Source organism: Osmia bicornis, chromosome 4 (assembly GCF_907164935.1).
Source record: "Osmia bicornis bicornis chromosome 4, iOsmBic2.1, whole genome shotgun sequence".
NCBI classification, from domain to species: domain Eukaryota; kingdom Metazoa; phylum Arthropoda; class Insecta; order Hymenoptera; family Megachilidae; genus Osmia; species Osmia bicornis.
Window position 1 is genome coordinate 10,151,736 of NC_060219.1, and position 15,555 is coordinate 10,167,290.

A 15,555-nucleotide genomic window follows, 5' to 3' on the forward strand; every position below is an offset into this window, starting at 1 on the left:
GAAATGATCCGGCTGACAGGTTAAAAGGTCTCCCCTTATAGTATTAAGGGTTCAATGATCGGCTGTTTCGATCGATCGAAAAGGTCAGTGAACTTGTTTTAGTCCTCTTTACCTTGGAATTGTGCGCGAGCAACACCCTCACTCTGCTCAGTTCCCTCTCCAATAGAAGCTGCTGTTTCCTGTACCTCTCAGCTTCCGCCAGATTACTCCTGCTGCCCTGCAGTTTGTGCCGTAGGCCTCCCAGAGCCTTCTCCAGGATCTCCTGTTCGAAATAACAAAAATCTTCAATTCCATTTGCCTGAATGTGCAGTTCCCATCGTGAAATAAAAATAATTCCAGTTCAATCGCCCGTGTTTATTGCGACATTATTTCTCGGACGCTTTGTATAATTTGCTAAAGTAAACTTTGCATTATTGCTCAACAAATTGGGTGGAAAAATCGCGTCGCTTGCAAGATTGTACAACAAAAACGTACACAAAAATCAGGTGACAGTGGTTTGCAAATTAAGAAAAATTAATTTTGCAAAGGAAAGAAAATGGCAACGATACCACGGGTTTCTTCCAAAGCAGGGAACAGTTCTACTCGCCTTGTCTTGCTGAAGACTGTGAAGTGTTCCGGATTCCTCCTGGAGCAGACGATCCAGTTTGTAAAGCTGCTGCACCTTGGCCTACGACACACAAGTAACGTTGAGAATCAACCTTCGAGTCTTGCCTTCCAACGGAGGAGTCGCGTTTCAACCGGATTCACGATTCCGCTACAATGATTCTACTCAAAAAAATTCATTGTTACTCTATTATTTAATATACAGTCGGTCTCAAAAGAGATGTGTAATCTTTTTGAAACAGCCTGTATACCGTTCCATTGACAACCGTTTCAACGGGTCTTTTTTTGCATCGGACAAAAGATTTAACTGTATCCAATGTTACGTTCAAACGTTTGTAGTTAGCAATTTCCCTGGCGTGCTGGGAAAGCCCTTTCCTCCTCAATTTTCGCGTAGCATTATGCACCGTTATGGAGGATCTCGCGGTGTGTAATCCGTATTTATTGCGACCTTTTTTCTCGTAATATAATTTTCTACCGTGCGCCCGATTAAAGGGAGACGGTATTTGTTAAAGCAGATTCATGAAAAAAAAAAAAAGAACAGGGGTATGTATAATTCGTAAAATATATTTTTAACGAGATCGCTAGTTTTCGTCGATGTTTTCTGTAACGAACCGTGTTTTTCATCCGTTATGTTCCCTGTAGAACAGCAAATTTACTCTTTGCTATATGTTACCGGAAGGAGAATGGGGTCATGAATGAAGGGTAGATAGGGAAGAGTAGGAGCTTGACGTTGAGTGGCTGCATCCCTCGTTAAAGTCATCCCTTCGTAAAATTCAGCAAGGGTCGTGAAGGTTCCTGAGATATTCCACGACGTGTGGATACTCGAGCGTACGCGTCAATTTCATCAAGGGTTTAATTAAGGAATCGAGGTTTTTTTTCAAAATTCTACCTGAAGTTGTCCATGGTCAGGGCTCAATCGGTCCCAGTCCCTTCGTTCCTCGGCCAACAGACGCTGTTCCTGGACCTTCTGATTGAATTCCAGACGATGATCCCTGGAATTGTCGTGCGCCAGGTCGTGTCGAGAACCCGAGACGCTGTTGGTCCCATTGGCAGTGTTACGATTGTAGAGGGAACCCAATTTCACCATGTTGTCCACGAGGTTCACCAGCGGCTTGCCCTTCTCGTACTTAGCGGAAACATACACAAGTCGCTTTGAATTTCCGGCGAGCGTGTTACTTGGAAGTTTCTCAATTAAACGGAGCCTCGAAAAAGCTCCGCGAACAGACAAGTTGGACGGGATAATTAAATCTTAGCTAACTGAATGTCGAAACGAATCCCGTCGCTGCGAATTTATCTTTTAACTTAAGCGTTGATCTTTACGCGACTGCCTTTAAAGTGACCCGGTCTACGCCTTGGGAAATTTTCACCCGAAGCAAAGACTGCGTTTCGTGAAAAATCGACGAGATTTTCCAGCAATTCAATCGACGAGGATTCTTCAAATTATCGGAAACTTTGAGATATTTTTCATCGAAAGGTAACTTTATTAAGAAATATGAAATGCTGAAAAATTGAAACTTTAAACTGAAACAGATGTCTATTCTGAAGAATACCGACTCTTCCCTCGGATTCAAGTAATTGAAAATGATTATTAGCCTTTGACTATCATCTGCGCACGCGAGCTTTCACCGGAATCGACTGGAATGGAAAGTGACTGTTACCTGCTTTTCAAGATCCATCAGGTGTTTCTTCAGCTCCTCGAGTTTCTGAAGATTCTCCAATCGTCGCGGCGTATCGAGCTCTGCCAATCTAGCCTGCGGGTCACAAAAGATCGCCACTTTAAACGCAACACCGTAGAAATTTCTTTAGCCAACATTGCTCGTCTTTACAACCTAACGATTACACTTTGTCTCTTGGCGAAAGTACATTCAGATCCATCAAACTAGAATCGGACTGTAATCCATGAATATTACATTTTGAAGTTGATTGAAAAACGTCTGATCGGAAGAGATCAGAAACTGTGACAGAAGAATAATTAAAGTGCAGTGTCAGTGAAATAGAATTAGAAAAGAAAAACACAAATCAGGTGCAAACGTGACCATGAAAAGGTGGAACAGACAACAAACCATAGAACATCGATAATCGGATAATTAAACGAAAAATATGGAAATTTTCTTTTTTCTTAACACTGTCACAGTGAAAATAGCCATGCCTGATATGTACAAGTTTCGTGAACTATTCGAAAATACAATTTGTTCGTTGAAAACAATAATGTTGAAAATAAGAATATGTACGATACGTATTGCGAGGAAAGGGGTAGAATTTCATTCGTTTCACCTTTAACCCCTTGAAATATCGACTACTAGCGTTAAAGGCACACTAAAAGCGAGGTGTTCGACACAGAGAGAAGAGAACAAAGCGTTGCCGGAATTCTCTTCTCGAGGAAGGTTTCTATTCTAATGACGTTCACTTGAGACGTGTCCTTGAAACCGGTTCTTCCCGATGAACTATGATATTTTTTAAACGACCTCTTAATAAAATCTCTCCTCTATTAAACCACTGAATTCTTCAAACACCATTCACTCGACGATGTCTAAAAATACTCCACGTACGATTCAATTCTATCCAATTAATGCTGATCAATTTTCAATCGGAGCTATCCGACTGAAACGCCGAAGCTTCTTTCGTTTTCCATAGGTTAATATCAGGGAGAATTAGTTGTTTAATTTATAACGATTAGGCTTGTGAAAAAAGCACTGATTTACAGTTAGAACCTCCACTATTTTCTGAAATAATATATCGTTAAAGGGATGGAAAAAGTATGACACCATCGATGTTGGAGCCGAGTGGAAAGATGATCCACCCGGTTGATCTTATGTTTCGCCTAAAAATGTCTCCGGACCTGTGCCTCGATCTCCATGTGGCAGGTCTCCATCGCTTTGTAGATGGTGGCGTTTTGCCGTCTCAGCTGGATCAGCAGGAGCACCAGCTCCTCGTGGGTCCTGCCGAGTAGTTCGCCAGCGGATACGCGAACCAGTCCGTGGGTTCCCGGTTGCGCCAGCTTGCACCCGGTCACGTTGCTCTGTCGAGGCATGCAATCTTTCGTTAGCGAACACACGGTTTCGTGAAAAGAAATAGAAAAATAAATACACCGTAGCTCTGCCCATCTCGCGCCGTTATCCCGTGAAATTCGTTGGCGAACAATTCGGTGTGAACGCGTTAAAAATCACGCCTCTCCTTCCTGGCGACGTGCTGCATGATCGATCGAACCTACGAAAAACGCTACCGTGTCTCGCTACGTGCTATCAGCATTTCATCGGCTCTAATTTTCATCGTGAGAAACGCGTCTTATAGCGAGATTGAAAACAGTGGAAATTTTTCTCCCCGATGATCGATTCGAGCGATGATTTGTGCGTGAAGAGGTGCGTGAACCTTACCCCGGTCTACCTTACCGCTCGAAAGTGTTTGCTCACCGTTAGACACGCGGTTGTGAAAACGTCAAGTATCGAGTCGTCGGAGTTAAAATGGCCCGAGTTGGGTCAACGTCTACAGGGTGAGCCGAATAAACTATTATAAACTGTTCTCTACGAAAGCGCAGCGAAACGATTTGTAAAATTCAATTTCGAACGGTAATGGTACAAAGAAATACTATGTTCGCGTGTATTTGTAAACAGTGCATTACGATGATATTCTAATAAAATTTGAACACCGAATTATTTCACCATATAAATTTCAGACTGAATCAACTTATTATTCTACGTTTATTAAGAAGCGTTTTCGTTCGATTGGCATGGTGAATAATGAAAAGAGTAAAAGAATGGCGTTGATGAATAATTGGGTACGAATGCAGCGATCTATGTTTCAGAAAATAAATGCATTAACAAAAATGATCACGCATGTTTATTTCGAGTGTATGGTATTCGCAAATGCCTACTCTATGGTATTATAAAATTTATCAAGCAAAGAAACGCATTCAAGACAACCTATATTTCCTCGACGAATATCGAGACTCTTTTTATCAACCTGTGCATGAAATAAAATCAGGAAGGATCGAAGAAATAAGAAATTCAACGCTCTTAACCCTCCGAGGAGGCAAACTCTCAGCACAAAGACCTGGAACAATCGTTATTCCACAAACAACTCGACGCAACGATGTTTCAAAATCAGGCAACCACGCAAAGCGGTTCCAACAAGCTATCTTCCTACCTGCTTTTCAAAAGGTCCTGGCTGCCAGTTCCATGATCTCCAAGTACTTCGAAGCAGGATCAGGCGAGGACGATCAACCGCAAGAAGGAGAGCAGATACGGCAAACAGTCATATCGAATGCCGAAAACCGAGACGACGAGAAATGTTACTAGCGAGCGTGGAACGAAAGTGGAAGAAAGACTTTGTAAGACTGGCGTGATGCCCGGTCTGATCGGTTCGCTTGTTCACCGACTCCTACAGTACCCGGCATGCACCGTGGTTCCTTGCTCGTCGACCTATCGTTTTGTATGTTTTCTGTATGCCTGCAGATCTGGCTGGCTTCGCTTCGACCACTCTCTCGCCTCTCGGTGTTCCTTCTCTTTCATTCAGCCACCACTTTGTGTACAACCCTTTACATTTACAATAATCAACTTAAGTAATTGGATATTCTTCCCTACGCTACTAATGGAAATATTTACGTGGATGATTTTGTCGAAAAAAATTTTACAAACGTTTTAAAAGTACTCTTCTGAATCGATACACGACACAAGGGAAACCGTTTCAAGACAACCGAGATTTTCGATTCTTCTCCAACTCGAAAAGCTTCTTCTCTCCGCGAGGGCACATCTTCAACGCTATCAAGATTAAGACTTTGCCGAGAGTTTCGAGACTTTTAAAGGTTTTCAGGACTTCGAAGCTTTTAACGGTTCGAAGAATCGTCTCTCTCGCCACTACCTACGTTTTCGAGTATCTTTCGAAAACGATCTTATTTCGCGTAACGAGTACCTTAACCGGAAACTTGGGCGGAAACTTTTCACGAGATTTCAAGCTTCCTTTTATCCGTATACAGATAGAAAGAAAAAAAAACTATTTCGATAAACAGTTACGATCGTACTAGTTTTGTCCGAGTGAAAGTTGCATTTCGTTTAATCGGCTTCGCGGCTTTCTTTTACCAAAAACACGAAACTCAATCTTTCTCCGAGTGCTACGACTTCGATCTACCTTTGAAAGGTAGCAACAAAAGGAATGGTTAAAACCAGGGAGAGTCTCTTTCGGTATTAAACAAAGGGAAGTACAGTTTGTCTAGAGGTGCTTTTCAAGACGAGATTCCATTGTGGAGGAAGCTTAACGTCCGTCTGCAGTTGGCTGGCACGGTGCCCTTGCTGACCATTGCTGACCATCGCTGACCGTATGCAGGATCGACCCTGGCCCTCGGTTTTCTTAATCCTCTTTCCTTCTCGCCCCTCTCTTCCTCTCTTCTTGCCTTTCCTCTATCTCTTCTCTTCTCTTCTTCCGAGCTTCATGGTACTCCTTTTCGACCATTGCCTGGGCATGGTGTAGGTAACGGCAGCAGGAGGACGACACTTGTGTCGTTACTTTCTCGTTCGACTATGTTCTGCCAGGTTCTAAGATAAAGGAACGACTAGAAAGGACTCGGTGAACGCAAAACACTATTACTGAATTCTTCAGGGAGACTTTGGCTCCGCAGATACGTTCGATTACGATGTTTCAAGGTAATTCTGATCCTTTCTTCCTTTGGGATCGATACGGAACCGATTCGCGTACCTTTGGTGAGCTTAACTTGTACCTCGGTCCGGGCGGACTCGTAGCTCGTATTTAATCTTCCCTCCTACTTTATTGTCATTGATGTAGGATTTCAAAGGGCTAGATTCCTGTCGTAGATTCGGGCGAGGTATAGTAATTGAAAATTACGCTCTGATAAAGCGAAAGCTGGTTTCTCGAATTCATGAAAGATCAGTTTTTCAAGTGGTACCGCTTCGTAATGAAAATCAAGCGGTATAGTATTGTCGGTTGTAGGAAAATTGTAACAGAGGAGAAACACAAGTCTTGAAACGCAATTACGCGGAGAGAAGCTCGCCGCTAGCATGGAACAGTATTAATTGGAACTGATGAAATTTCCAACTCGCTCGCGGTCTATCTACACACACGTATGCAATAAAAGACGCGTGTTACCTCTCTCTCGCTGTCTATCTATCTCTCTCTCGTTTATGCTAATGAATTTCCGCGACAAGCAGGTCCGTGCCTGCCGCTAATGAAAATGCCTGGAAACTCAGCTTCAAACGGAGGCGGTTGAATCGTCCGTCCGCTCCGCTCCGTTCTGCCTCGCGGTTGGACGTCGACTCGAAAGCATCGAACCAATAGCTGAGCAAAGGGAAACACGAACGTGTATTCGTGAATTTGAATGGCTTTCAGAGATTCCTTCGGGCGTGCAAGGTAATTGTCATTTTCCATAATGGATATATTTCCCTGCGGACCATTCTCATCGCGAGAATCCTTTTTTCTTCAAGACCCTACGCTTTATTTCGCTAAATCTAAAACGATTATAGAAAAAATTAAGCTGTTCGAGTTTCATTTTTTTTTAAATCTAAACACACTTCTAATCTAAACTCTCCGAAAGCAGCTACTAATTTTACAGCAACGTGACCGAACATCGCTCGCGTCTAAACTAAAGAATTCGTCTAACGTGGAATGGGAAACGGTGACGAATGAATTTGTTGAGCGCCGATCATCTCGAACGAAACGCTGCGCTTCGCTCGCAATTAATCTCGTTAGAGCGATGGGTGCCGTTGGGCGCGAGCTTGTCAGTTTGCCCGAGGCAACGTTTCAATTAATTGGACTAATGGAATTTACATGCTAGGACGATAATGCGAACTACAGCACACTCGCGAGAAAAAAGAACGTACCGTATGTGTGAACGTGCTAGCTTGCTTGCTTCTGCTTGTCGAGTGACACTAATACCGTGTACGTTTATGTGTACATACGTACATACAGTCGCTTGCAAGAATTTTCGTACATCCTACTTAATCTATCGATAATGATTCATTTTGAGGAATTTAAAATATTTTATCGGTGGTCCTCAAAATCCAAAGATTATTAGTTAAATATATTGTGGCTACGTAAAGTTGTTGTTAATTTTAATTGAAATAATTTCGATGGGATGTACGAAGACTTTTTTGAGCGACTGTAGATGGACGGTAAAGAAATAGACAGGTGAGGGAATCGGTGGGGACAGTGTGAGAAAAAAGCGGCTAATCAGCTGAAGCCGAGTCGGTTCACGTTAGATTCCTTTCTCTTTCCATGCTTCGCCATGCCAATCAACTCGAAGGTTTCTGTTGCGCTAAACACTGTCTTTCACTCACCCTTTTATGCAGCAACTCGTTGCACTCCCATGCACGTTGATTCTGCCTTGCAGCCGTACCCCCGCCACGATCCACTTCCCTACCGATCGGGCTGATCATGTTCCTTTCGACTGTGAATCAAACAACCACGAAAAGGTTCGAAATTGTTTAAAAAAAATTTTCTTCCAATCTGACATATCCAGTATCGCGGTGAAACCATTAAGGGACACTACAGAGCTAAGGATGACATGAAACTGCTTTAAGAATTTTTCTTTCAAATCTCACAAGTGCGATCTATCGAATTTTAGAATTTCCAGGGAAAACGGTAAATATTTAGTGGAAATATCAGCGATAAGGGGTCAGATTAACTTTCTCCTTAATCGCACGGGAAATAGCGTATTTTACGATCTCCTGAAACTGGCCTGGATAGAAATGCATGAAACGGTACTTAATATTCGCAGCACTGACCCAGACAAGAATCTGGTATGAAGCAAATATTGGCTCGATATCGCTTAACCGCTATTCAGATTCGAACATCGGCTACTCTCGCTAATGTTTCTTCAATAATGTATTATCTGCCCGTTACCGTGATATTACGCTAAGTATTACAGTATGGAAAATGAATTCATAATCCTTGAAACTTAATAAAGTTCAGCTCAACGAAGTAAAGCTTTATCAAAGGATCGTAGATAAAGAAATAAAGATACGTCGTGTACATACTTGGACTATGAATTCGTATATCGCTGTCGCTAGGGCTGGAAACTCGATGGTCGTTCAAAGAAACAACCCTTAATGCTCCTGCCGGACTAATTAGTCGCTGATTGGAGTGACCCCCAGGGGATGTTAACCTCTGGTCCTTTCCTTCGCTGCTGTTTATCCTGCAATTCAAATATTACAACCCATTTAGTACTGTCCTAAAAAAAGAAATAACAATCACTAATATCTCTTTGACCCACATCACAGAATTTGTTCCAATATCACCGTTGCTGGCTGCTCGCAAAAGCTGCGAGTTTGACATCGCGTCGATGTCCGATTGCCTGACCGATTGAGGGGTGGATTGTTGAAGGGGTAACGGTTGCCTGTGCGATGCGTTATTTCTTGATAATGGAAGGGTGGACACGGTGGTTGGGGGCTGCGTTTGCGTTCTCTGAGCCAACTGCGACGTGCTGACAGCCCTTGGTGGAAGCGGATCTCTGCCTATCACCGATCCAGATCCGGACGCTGTAAATCAAACCGTTTCGCGTGTTACAACATTGATCGTTTCTGTTAAATATTTACAATATTCCGATACGTTGATTGCCGCGATAGAGATAGCTCAATTCTTGTTACAAGTTAATTTCAATTTTTCTTGGAAGTCACAGAGAAACGTTGGATACGAATACTTTCGATATTTACGGTCGCATCGAAATGGCACGCTGCATCTGCAATAGCCAATCTTTGTTTCTTGGAAAAAAACGATCCAATCGCGGGAACTTTCACTGCAGGAATTTCCTGCTCGCACTTTGCACTCGTCGCACCTTTATTTATTACAGGTATACATTGCGCTTTGAGAAGGCTCATCTTTAAAATAGACAGCCGAATCGCATTCAGATTGGAAAAGTGGAAAATTGCAAGTTTAACGTTTCATCAACGAAACGGCAACCAAAGTTCCGGTTGAATTTGAAATTCCAAAGTGATCCAGCGTTAGAGAATGCGACAACGGGCAGAGTAATTGAATCCAGTGCACTATTTTTGGGAACAACGAGCGTCTGTTAACGCGAACGATGCGGGGAATTTTGTCCCCGAAAATACGATGGTATTCGAACGGAGCAGAGAACTGGAACGCGAACAATTTTTCCATCGGTTCCGTCAATACCGGTCAGAAATGTGGGGAAAAAAATTCGTTTTACTAATAACACAGGAACCCATATTTTCCCAAATCCAAGCTTATGTAAAAAATTGTAAAAAAAAAGGAAAGAATAAACCGCAACACGTTTTATTCGAGAGAACTGTATTATATTTATTTAAAACGACCTTTCTCCTAAAGTGTTTCTAATTAACGTTAATTAGTGCTAGTGGATCTGTTTACTCGAGTGGAAAATGAATGGAAATGCGTTCTTGAAAAGAATGGAATGAATCGCGTGAGAAAAAGCTTCAGTGCAATCCCAGAGATAGTTTAATACCGATGAATAACGAAAAGTTAAAATGTTCCATCGGAATATTCATCGTTTAAATAATTCCAATATTGCACGTTTCTGTATCGAATTATACGTGTACGTAGTTTCGGTATTCCCGCCGGGCGCGGGCACGAAGCTGAATTTTAATCACGTTTCAAAGTAAAAGTTCGAGTACCCTACGGGAACAATTTATTGTCCGATTTGAATGTACTTTCTTGTAGCGACTATTTCTCATTTTAAATCGTTACCGAATAGCTAATGAAAATTATTTATCGCTGTTATCCTTGTCACGACTCACGCGTACATCAGACGCGGAATACTTTGGAAGAGTAAGGGAAAAGGGGACAGGTCAAAGGATAAAGCATTCATATCCGTTAATCGGTGTCCGACTAAAACGAGTCGGTGCTTCTTATGTAACCTTAGGTACGCGAGGATGGCCTAGTTTCGGAGATTGGCTTAATTGCGCGCGATAAATTGTCCCTTCCCCGTGTCTGCAGCTAGCTCTGTTCCGCAACGAGGCGGTTCCTGTGGTAATTCCTCTCAGACGGTTGCTTCCGTTCTATATCGTTCCGTGCCGTTCCCATGTCCGCAAAACATCCGGTTGCTCATTATGGCCGCACGCCGCCGCTAACAGGCCAGCCCCGCCGCCGCCGTGAGATTCAATTAAGCCCTCCGACGCGATGCGACGCGTCGCGACGCTCGAGTCCTCTTTACATCGGCCGCAACCGTTCCGCATGCTCCGACACGCGCGTCCACCAGCCGAAAGATCTTGCCGGAATTTCGGCATACCATACAAACACGGCCGCATCGTTCCTTCCGAACACCGATCCTTCTCGCCGAGATTCGGCGAGCAACGAATTCCTCAGGGAACGAACGGATTTACTTTGTATTCTCTTAGCTACTTCGAAAACCGACGTCAGAATTTTCATCAAAGTAACGAGGAATTATTCATTCCCGGAAACGAGATATCCAGGAACTTGTTCGGTCAAAGGAATAAAAGAAACCCTTCCCTTAAATGACCATCGCAAACGAATATCCCCCGTGAAAGAGGAGAAGAGCAGTTCCATTGTGCGTCGAGAAATCTCGTTAGAAACGAAAGAAAGAAAGGGGAAGAAATTTGAACGGGACTGGACAAAGGGGGGACGGGAACCGCAGACAAATCGCCAACTTTTTCCAACCGCATCGAAGATGCACTTGAAAAACTCAATTTCCTCTATTGTTGTTAGGGAATCATATTAAAACTCCTCTTAGACGGCGGAGCTATCGGCCTCTACTTTCGACGGTACTCGAGAAACTTTCTTCCCTTCTTTTAAAAGGAGAAACAGTAGCTGTTTTATCGGACAAGTTTAAGAAGTTAAAGGAATATCAAAAGTAATTAATAATCACGCGCGTAAGTTCTTTCGATAGTTATGTAATAAGAATTAGATCGGATAATCATAGCTGCAGCGTAACAATGTTGGCATACCATTCATCCAACACCGTGACATTTCTATTCTGTGTAAACACCGTTAAAGGGAAATTGTCTACGCGATGGGAGCAGATGCATCAACACGGAATACGTTTAATAGTGGAGCAGCCTTGTGACACGTGCATCGTGTTCGTTCGATGTGGAATGCATGACGATGCACCAGCTACCACGATTCGCTTCACTGTCCGATAATTTTCTCGTTTTTTCCCCCTAGCATTCCTTTTGTCCGTTTGCTATTTCATCGCTTTTTGACACTCGGCCACCTTTTGTTCCGATTTTTGCCGCGAATGAAATACAATTATATTTGATTGATCAACCTAACCGGTTTCTCGAATGCTCTCAAATTGAAATAAAATCGCAGGGATATTCGATCACGGTAGTGTTCTTTTACAGGAAAATATATTGCCAAATACATTGTTAGAATTGTTTTGAAATTACAAGAACGCTTTGAATGTGGAAATATTTTTTAATAGTTAATAAAGTCCTTTTCAAACAACTGAAACCATGAATTAAAATGAAATGGAAACGTGAAAAGAGAGAAAAAAAATGGGAAAAGTTTGTTCATTCAATAAACGAATGAATTGTAGGGGATGAAAAAATGAAACACACCTGGACGAAATGTAATTTTCGTCGTAGTTATCTTTTTCTATTGGCTCAGTGACACTGATGCAGCAGTATCGATATTTCTCCTATTCATCCAGCGAGTATTTTTGCATCGATATTTCGAGATAGCCGTCTGAGATTGGTTTGCATTTGGTATTGCCTTGCGTTCGACGCCGCGTTTTATTAATGCAATACGTTCTCTTTGATCGATGCACCTGGCCACGTTATCTATCGACTCCAACTGTTATACCCTTCTGCTCCGTATAAAACAAACTTTATTCTACATTTTTTTTTTTTTTTTCATTTATATTCGCGCGGAGAATCGCTATCAGAAACTTCTTGCGCGGCGAAAAAACGGGTGGAGCAAAAAATTTCATGGATTATCGTTTCGTGCTGCATTCGCGAACCGTAAAGATGTGTTTTAAAAAAAAAGAAACAACTTTTCGCGGTGCATTACGAGCAGGAAGAGCCGATTGCATCGAGGATTTACGTCGATCACAGCTGTCGCATTTGGAATTCGGTCGAAATATCGGAAAGATGACGTTGCATCACGGATGTCCACCATTTGCATGGATTTATCCGGAACGGGTCGTCGACAGGGCAGAAAAAGAAACGCGTTGAAATCGTACTTGAAGATCGATTTAAAAATTCACTCTTTATAAATTCGCTCCTAAATTTCACAATAAATTATTAAATTGAGGAATTTTTTCACGCAAATGTAGAATAAGCCAGCTCGACGATCGTCATTAAGGCGTCGTTCTACGACACCTTGATCCTTTCTGCACCAGTGCCAAGTGGAACGTCTATATTTACCAGGCACGTGAGTGCATTTCGAGTTCCTGCTCGGTGGATAATGTTGGCAGATTAAATAAACCGATGGATTAAATAGCGTCGCTGCTGTGATACGTGCACCGAATATGTGGGTCGAACGGAAACGAGCTTCTATTTTATAACAAAAAGAAAAAAAAAAGAAGAAGCGAATGAGAATGTTTAATATTTTCCTCGATCGACGGACATTATTTTTATATTTAGATCTTTTGGCTGGAGCTAAAGTTTTCGGTTACGACGTTGTTGTGTCTGAGATATTTTAGTGCGTTTGCATTTTTTCAAATGGAATCTTAGGCAACTTGTACGTCTAATTTCCGAGTCGAAGGAGCTTCGGTTTCGAAACGAGGGTTGCTCGAAAGGCGCCCCTGGATGTAGGTCTTAATGGTAAACGTCGCGACGCCGGAAGTGGCGCCGTGGAGACGTCCAAGAGGGAATCGGTTATTATCGATGGAATTCCTCCCCTCGCGATCTAAATTCTCTTGGAAATATTCTTGGAAACTATCAGCAGCTCGAAAATTGAGCATCGAATTTCTCACAAGTGAAATCAGTTAGCGAAGTGGCGATTCGCACGGTCAGCCGTGGCGAAAGGTGTAAAGCTCGATGCCACTTGGAAAGGTAATACTGTAATACCAGTTGAAGGAACGGGAATACCTGTTACGTTTAACGCGTGCCGCGAAAACGAACAGTGCTGAGACCTTGACGCGTACGGCTGTTTAATCGAGGGGACAAAGGAGACGGTATCGACTCATCTGACCTACTTGATCACTACAGATCCCGTTAGCTGGCATCCACTCGACACTGCCACGCTCGCTACTAGTTACTGCGATCGCGATGGAACGATGCTGGACAGAAATCGTGCGGATAGTTGAAGAGAAAACGTAGGCAACAGTGGTCTGCATGAAGAATAAAGTAGACTGGTATCGGGTCTACTTGTTCGAAGGATAACAGCTATTGTTCAATTACGATCGATTTATTAGCGAGATCGGCGCTACCGAATACATATAGCTTCCATCAATGTTTAATTTGCTTTCAATCCTAAATACTTGATTTATTTTATACCTAGCGGTGTAGCACGTTGTCGGATGACACTATGTTCTAAATGAAAAACCCTAATATGAGTCACGGCGATAATAAGTCAGTTGACTTTAGATTTCCAAATCTTAAGACACAGCTTTTACTCGTCATCGCAGGATTCACGGAGACGTCATTCGGCACCCCTCCCTCTTTAACCATCGCGACTTAAATAAGGGCTAAAACCCTGAATCTCAGATTTTAGACCTCACTCTGTACCCTAAACGTGTAAACGAATAAACGTTCTTACCGCAACAACGTGTAAGCCACGATTATCGCCACGATTATCGCCACGCCGTTTGTACCCTCGCCACGAATACGCGCTTTCTTGAGAGCAACACTAGCAAAGGTTATAGGATATAAAAGGAAGGCCAACAATTGTCGGTGGTTTACGCGAGAACGTAAAGTATTTATTACGGCTGGCCACAAGCGTGGTCCCAATCTTTTCACGACCCTGCTGTAATAAAAAGCAGAGGACCAGGGAAAAAGGAAAATCAACAGCCTGGTTCGGACATTACGCAGCAACAGGTCGAGGAACGATACAAATGACCGTGGAAGAACGCTTCTGCTCCTGTCCTCCTACCAACTACCTCGATCAATTTCTGCTTTCCACTATTCCCGGAACCCCCTTTCCTCTTTATTTCATTCGTCGAGCAACGTTTCTACCCTCTCCGACGATTTATTCTCCCGATCTTCGACGTTCAACATCAGCCGCTTTGCATTTTCCAGAAAGTCGAAACTTCCTAGAGATACGTTTGATATTTCTACGAAAGGTTTCCAATATACGTGTATCTTCGAAACGAAAGATTCAAGTTAAAATTCCAGCTCAGAAATCGGACGAACCGATTCTTTTTCTCGAGGTAATCGAGCAAAACAACCTGTATTCTAGACGCCGAAGCATCCGTTACGGGTCCAGTTGTTGAAGAAGAAAAAACAATTCCATTCTTGAGGAACGAGTCGAAATCTGGTCTTCTTTTTGTCACAACGAGTCGCTGGACTCGATTCTCTCTCCGTTTTACTTTGTCACCGATTTCTCGTTTACTTTGCCCTCGTCATCGTCCCTTTCCGCAAACAGCCGCCTCTTCCGTTTCGATACCACCCTCCCGACTCTACTTTTTCCACCCCTTTCGAATCAAGACATCGCGGAAACAAACGAACCAAGTCGACCAATTAACTTGAACCATTTCAAGTTTGCCCAAGAACTGTTTAGTTCTACTTTGGTTATTACCATCAAACTCCCGAGCAAGTTTTCCAATTAGTCATTTCAATCTTCGAAAACTCGAATGGCTTCTCAACATCTTCGATTTCTCCTGTTTCTCTTTTAATGCTCGTTAATTTTCTTTTCAATACTTTGTTGGTTTACCCCGATTGGTGAATGTTTTCTTCTTATGGGAGACGGAAAGGTGGTCGGAGGGGGGATTCAGAATCGAGGCTAGGGTGTCGGGAAAAATCAGAAACGATGTTACGACCAGCAAGAATTATGTAATGACACAGAAGGGGTAAGGAGTGTGTACCACGAGGCGAGTAACGGTATATACCAAGCAGAATGGTTCTGCATCATGTA

At 42.8% G+C, this 15,555-nt stretch overlaps 1 protein-coding gene across 7 annotated transcripts in view; it reads right to left on the reverse strand.

Annotated features, from left to right (window-relative positions):
• The window catches only part of LOC114877236, an 84,309-nt gene that overhangs the window by 5,227 nt on the left and 63,527 nt on the right, over positions 1-15,555 (reverse strand). For 6 of the 7 annotated variants that reach the window (XR_003789535.2, XM_029189592.2, XM_029189554.2 and 3 more), the window contains exons 12-19: positions 8,822-9,086; positions 8,586-8,743; positions 7,887-7,996; positions 3,443-3,622; positions 2,262-2,354; positions 1,493-1,729; positions 587-667; positions 113-262 (exon numbers count right to left, since the gene is read on the reverse strand). Coding sequence is in view for 6 of the 7 variants with exons in the window: in XM_029189592.2 (XP_029045425.2) it covers positions 113-262; positions 587-667; positions 1,493-1,729; positions 2,262-2,354; positions 3,443-3,622; positions 7,887-7,996; positions 8,586-8,743; positions 8,822-9,086 (1,274 nt within the window). In the remaining variant the exon portion in view is untranslated. The remainder of the gene's footprint in view (positions 1-112; positions 263-586; positions 668-1,492; positions 1,730-2,261; positions 2,355-3,442; positions 3,623-7,886; positions 7,997-8,585; positions 8,744-8,821; positions 9,087-15,555) is intronic. The other variant, XM_029189584.2, reaches the window with a different exon arrangement.